This window comes from Triticum dicoccoides, chromosome 5B, assembly GCF_002162155.2.
Source record: "Triticum dicoccoides isolate Atlit2015 ecotype Zavitan chromosome 5B, WEW_v2.0, whole genome shotgun sequence".
Lineage (NCBI taxonomy): Eukaryota > Viridiplantae > Streptophyta > Magnoliopsida > Poales > Poaceae > Triticum > Triticum dicoccoides.
The window spans coordinates 695,898,482-695,904,014 of NC_041389.1; the positions used below are offsets into that span (position 1 = coordinate 695,898,482).

A 5,533-nucleotide genomic window follows, 5' to 3' on the forward strand; every position below is an offset into this window, starting at 1 on the left:
TAAACAAATTACTGTTGGACAATTGATATAAAAGTGCATAGTTATGAAAAATTCATGAAAACGATCATGTATATAGGCATCACGTCCGAGACAAGTAGACCGACTCATGCCTGTCTCCACCAATCGACCGCTATCCAGCATGCATCTATGGTATTAAATTCATGACAAACAGAATAACACATTAAGCAAGATGACATGATGTAGACAAAAACTCAATCAATATGAATAAACCCCATTGTTTTATCCTTACTAGCAACAATACAATACGTGCCTTGGCCCTTTCTGTCACTGGGTTATATCACCGCAAGATTGAACCCACTACAAAGCACCTCTCCCAGTGAAGATAAATCAATCTAGTTGGCCAAAACAAACGGATAGATTGTAGATAAATACACAACTATAACAATCATACATAAAAGAGTTCAGAGAAGACTCAATTAGTTTCAGTGAATAATCTGATCAATAACTCCAAGAAGATTCAAGAGATCGCAAAAGAAGATTACATCAGATAGAACTCCAAGAAGATCGAGGAGAACATGGTATTGAAGATCCAAGAGAGAGTAGAAGCCATCTAGCTATTAGCTATGGACCCGTAGGTCTATGGCGAACTACTCACACATCATCGGAAGGGCAAAAAGGTTGATGTAGAAGCCCTCCATGATCAATTCCCCCTCTGGCAGAGTACCGGAGAAGGCCTCCAGATGGGATCACGGAAGAATAAAGACTTGCGATGGCGGAAAAGTTTCTTCGAGTGCCCCTCTGATGGTTTGGGAATATTTGAGAATTTATAAAAGTGGAATTAGGCCAAACAGAGCTGCGTGGGGCCCAGAAGCTCTGGGAGCGCACCCTACGAACTTATGGCCCTCTAGTATCTCTTTTGGCCTCCTACTGAAGCTTCGTGGGTCCCTTCTGGTCCCGAAAAAAAACTAAAAGGTTTTAATCCGTTTGGACTTCCACTACTAGGAAAAAGGCTACTAGCAGCGTTGTTTTTTGTTTAGTTGTAGCGCGGGTCACCGCGCTACAGCTAAAAAGTTAGTAGTAGCGCTGGTCCACCAGCGCTACTACTATAATGTTAGTAGTAGTGCGGGTGCCGCCCGCGCTACTACTATTCGAACCAGCGCTACTACTAACAAAATAGTAGTAGCGCGTCTAGTATACGAGGCGCTACTACTATACTAGATACTAGTAGGGTGTAGTTTTCCCCAGCGCTACTACTAACAAATTATGAATTAAAAAAATATTACATGCATTATTCATAGATAGAAATCAGGGACACGTCCAGTGCAAAATGAACTAAACACACACAACCAAAGGTGGGTACCTTCCCTAGTGTTTCACCACCAACCTAAACATACCACTTCTCTACATGTATCTACCAAGGCTCGAAGTTCAGACGCCGGCGAACCCGAATACTCCCTCACCCCGAATGATGGCATCAAGGTCCACCACCTCGGCGACATCTGGCGTCAGGATCAATGGATGATCATCCGTGTGGCACGGTCGCCGGGCCTCACGGCAAAGTCCACCTCTGAGTGGTTGAAGAGCACGACGCCCACCAGGCTGCCGTAGTCAGTGTCAATCACCCCTACGGCCACGTCAGGAAAGTGAAAACTTGTTAGTGCGCGTCAACATTCAAATCTAGTAGGGTATTTTCTTTCTTTTTATTACATGCACATGCATCAATAGTAACAGCCGGAGGCTAGTCCTTACTTGTTGCACGAGACATGAAGAAGGCTGGGTCCCCTCCTTGTTGCAGGAATGAATCAAAGGAAGACACTTCCGCGAGACATGAAGAAGGCCAGGTTCCCTCCTTCTGTAAATAGCTCAGGTGCCTGAAGTTGCAAGGAATCTTAATACAATGAACTCATAGTAATGCATAATAACAAGAAAAAAGAAAAAACATGAATCCTAAAGAAAAGATCATTATACGAGTCAGGATAATGTGGGTAACAGTATTCATTAATAAGAACAATGGGCTGACATTTCTTAAGTGACATTTGTTTCACCAACAATGATTAATGACGAGGCATGCAAGATTTACATGCCTAGCATCAGCATACCCTTTGGTCCTTGCAAGAACTTGAAGACCAAGGTTCTTAGCTTTCTCCCCACTGACTAGCACAATTGCAGCAGCACCGTCACTGTACATTGAAAGATAAGAATGGCACTATAGTTACACTTCCAGGTAAACATTGCTTTACATAACTTATATTAACCATCGAGAAATCCTAAAATTCGAGCTACGAAGTAATATAGCTTCAGTACACTCTTAAGATGATACATTTACTACTGTAGATATACAACATAGTTTGGATTCATGCTGCATACCAAAGGTAATTTGATCGTGTAAAAATAAAGCTACAATCACTACTAAGAAAAGGGCTATAGATGGGATAGACATTAATGGCGCACTGTACATGTGGTGCGCCATTACTAAATACTAATGGCGCACCACGTCCCACGGTGCGCCATTAGTAAAAACAATTTTTTTTTAATTTTTTCAAAACAACTAATGGCGCACCGTGGGAGTGGTGCGCCATTACTAGTTGAAACTAGTAATGGCGCACCACTCCCACGGTGCGCCTGGGTGCGCCATTAGTATTTTGGCCCAAACATTCCCCCGAATGCACCCCCCGGACCGCCTTTTCAGTTTCAAAAAAAAATGATAGAAATGTCAAAAAAAGAAAAAAGAAAATAAGATTCTCATGTGATATGTGGTCTAGTTGTTAGCAAAATTTACTAACATGATTTTTGACTTTTTTGCAAAATCTCTCGAGAATTTGTAAAAATGGGCATAACTTTTGCATACAAATTCGGATGAAAAAGTATTTTATATGAAAAATCATCTACTCGAAAAGTTACATCCGAATTTAACTGGAAACCCTGTTAAACATTTTCAAAACCCTCAAAAACCTAACAGAAAAAAAAAGATATGGGGCTTTTAAGATCTAGAGAGGCAAAAAAATTCAAACTTACTAATGGCGCACCTGCCCATGGTGCGCCATTAGTATCTTGTCGCCTTCAAAATTCAAAATAAATCAAAAAAAATTTACTAATGGCGCACCTGCCCATGGTGCGCCATTAGTATCTTCCCACCTTCAAAATTCAAAAAAATTCAAAAAAATAAAAAAAATAGTAATGGTGCACCTGTCCACGGTGGGCCATTACTATGCCGTATATATGGCTGGACGTGTCCTCTCCTCCTTACCTCTTCATTCTTCTCCTCCACTCCACCTCTCCTCCACTCCTCCACTCCATCTTCCCTTCTCTCCTCCACCATACTACCCTCCTCCTCTCCGGCGACCTCCTCCTCCTCCTCTCCGGCGACCTCCTCCTCCCTCCTCTCGTCTCCTCCCCTCCCATCCCCTCACGGTTTCTCCTCCCTCCTCTCCGGTGAGCTCCTCCTCCCTCATCTCCGGTGAGCTCCTCCTCCCTCCTCTCCGATGAGCTCCTCCTCCCTCATCTCCGGTGAGCTCCTCCTCCCTTCTCTCGGGTGAGCTCCTCCTCCCTCCTCTTCGGAGCTCCTCCTCCCTCCTCTCCTCCCATCCCGTCACGGTTTCTCCTTCCTCCCCTCCGATGCAACGGTGAACTCCTCTCCGGCGACCTCCTCCTCCTCTCCGGCGAACTCCTCTCCGGCAAAAGAACACGGCAAAAGAACGTACAAGATCCAAAAACGGGAACAAAACTTGAAATAATATCGTGCAAAAAAACGAGCAAAAAAACGAGCAAAAAATGGGCAAAAAATTTGCGATCCAGATCCAAATTCAAAATTCAAAAATAGCAATGGCGCACGGTGGGGGTTAGACGGTGCGCCACTACTATTTTCCTGCCTTCAAAATTCAAAAATACTAATGACGCACCGTGGCCAATACTAATGGCGCACCAGTGGCCTATACTAATGGCGCACCGTGGCCTATACTAATGGCGCACCACTGGTGCGCCATTAGTAAAAAATACTAATGGCGTGATACTAATGGCGCACCAATAGTGCACCATTAGTAGGCAAAACTGGTGCGTCATTAGTAGGCCTTTTCCTAGTAGTGAATGCTGCACTAAGAAGTATCAATTGTTGATTTTAGAGGTATTAAACAGACACACTTCGATCGCAGAAATCAATTTCTACTAGCTTAAATTCAAGAGTCCGTCTATGTCACATCTAGATGTGAGATAATATCTCACATCTAAATATGATGTCAGCGCCATCTTTTTTACCTTGTTTATCCTTTTTGTTTCGTTTTAATTTGTCAATGCCCCAAACTAAAAACCTGTTCACTTTGGCCTGTACGCAAATCTGGTCACCAGCTCCCTAAAAAAATCTGGTCGCTGGCTACCCGTAAAAAAGACTGATCGCTAGCTTTTTCAGAAAGAAAACTGATCGCTAGTGCTAACATCGATTTGTTACGTCCGATCGTTATACATTACAAGTACATCTCTCGCAGCTAGCATCTAGGCTACTAATGATTTTTATTTTATTTTTGCCTTTTGGTTTTTGCGTTTTTCACTATTATTATTTTATAATTAATTTTCAGTAAGGAACAAAGTTTGGTGAAAACATATTTCAAAAACATGTTAATGAAATTACATAATTTTTTAAAATTATAAAAATGTTAATGATTACAAAAAAAAAATCTAATGTATGGTGAACAATCCTTTAACATATGATGATCATGTTTTGAATACCCACAATTTTTTTTTGCAATATACAATGAAAATTCTTTTTTGATATATGGCGAACCTTTTTATATGCGATGAGCTAAAAGCGAACTTTTTTATATACATTGAACTAGAAGCAAACATGAAAAAACAAAAAAAATGAGAAAACCAAATAGAAAAAATAGACAAAAAAGAAGAGAACAGAAATTTGAACACATTTAGATTTGTTTTAGAAAATTGATAAACACCAAAAATTTTGGAAAAATTAACAAATTTACATATTTGAAACATTTATTGAAACCTGTGAATTTATGAAAAAGGAATCACAAAAAATGAGATCAGTTTTTGAAAAATAGAAAAATTAAAAGCAGAGGAAAACCACTGAAGAAAATGATACATAAAAAACAAAAAAACATAAAAGAAACAAAACAAAAAACGTATCCTAGCTATTTGGGCCGGCTCATCTATGGTATGTTCGCTGACGAGGGTGGACTGGCAGCTAGGACAAAAAAAGGTCGGACCCCAAATGGAAAATCGAGGATGAACTCTCAATTGGGAATAAAAAAGGTCGGACCCTAGTTGCGAGTCAAGTTTGGACTTGCAACTTGGACCAAAAAGGTTGGACCCCAGTTACGAATCGAGGGTGGACTTGCAACTGGGACAACAGAAGGTCGAGCCCCAGTTGCGAGTCGACGGTGGAATTGCAACTGGGAAAAAGGTCGTGTCCCAATTGCGAGTCGACGGTGGAATTGCAACTGGGAAAAAGGTCGTGTCCCAGTTGCGAATCTAGGACGGTAATTGGGAATAAAAATGGTCGGGCCCCAGTTGCGAGCCGAGGGTGGACTTGCAACTGAGACAATAAAAGGTCGAGCCCCAGTTG

At 41.5% G+C, this 5,533-nt stretch overlaps 1 protein-coding gene across 1 annotated transcript in view; it reads right to left on the minus strand.

Moving 5' to 3' along the window:
* Window positions 1–1,272: 1,272 nt before the first annotated feature.
* The window catches only part of LOC119312718, a 9,115-nt gene continuing 4,854 nt past the window's right edge, over window positions 1,273–5,533 (minus strand). Inside the window, exons 3-5 of the mRNA XM_037588472.1 lie at window positions 2,061–2,141; window positions 1,711–1,832; window positions 1,273–1,585 (exon numbers count right to left, since the gene is read on the minus strand). Of these exons, the coding sequence (XP_037444369.1) occupies window positions 1,473–1,585; window positions 1,711–1,832; window positions 2,061–2,141 (316 nt within the window). The 3' untranslated portion in view covers window positions 1,273–1,472. The remainder of the gene's footprint in view (window positions 1,586–1,710; window positions 1,833–2,060; window positions 2,142–5,533) is intronic.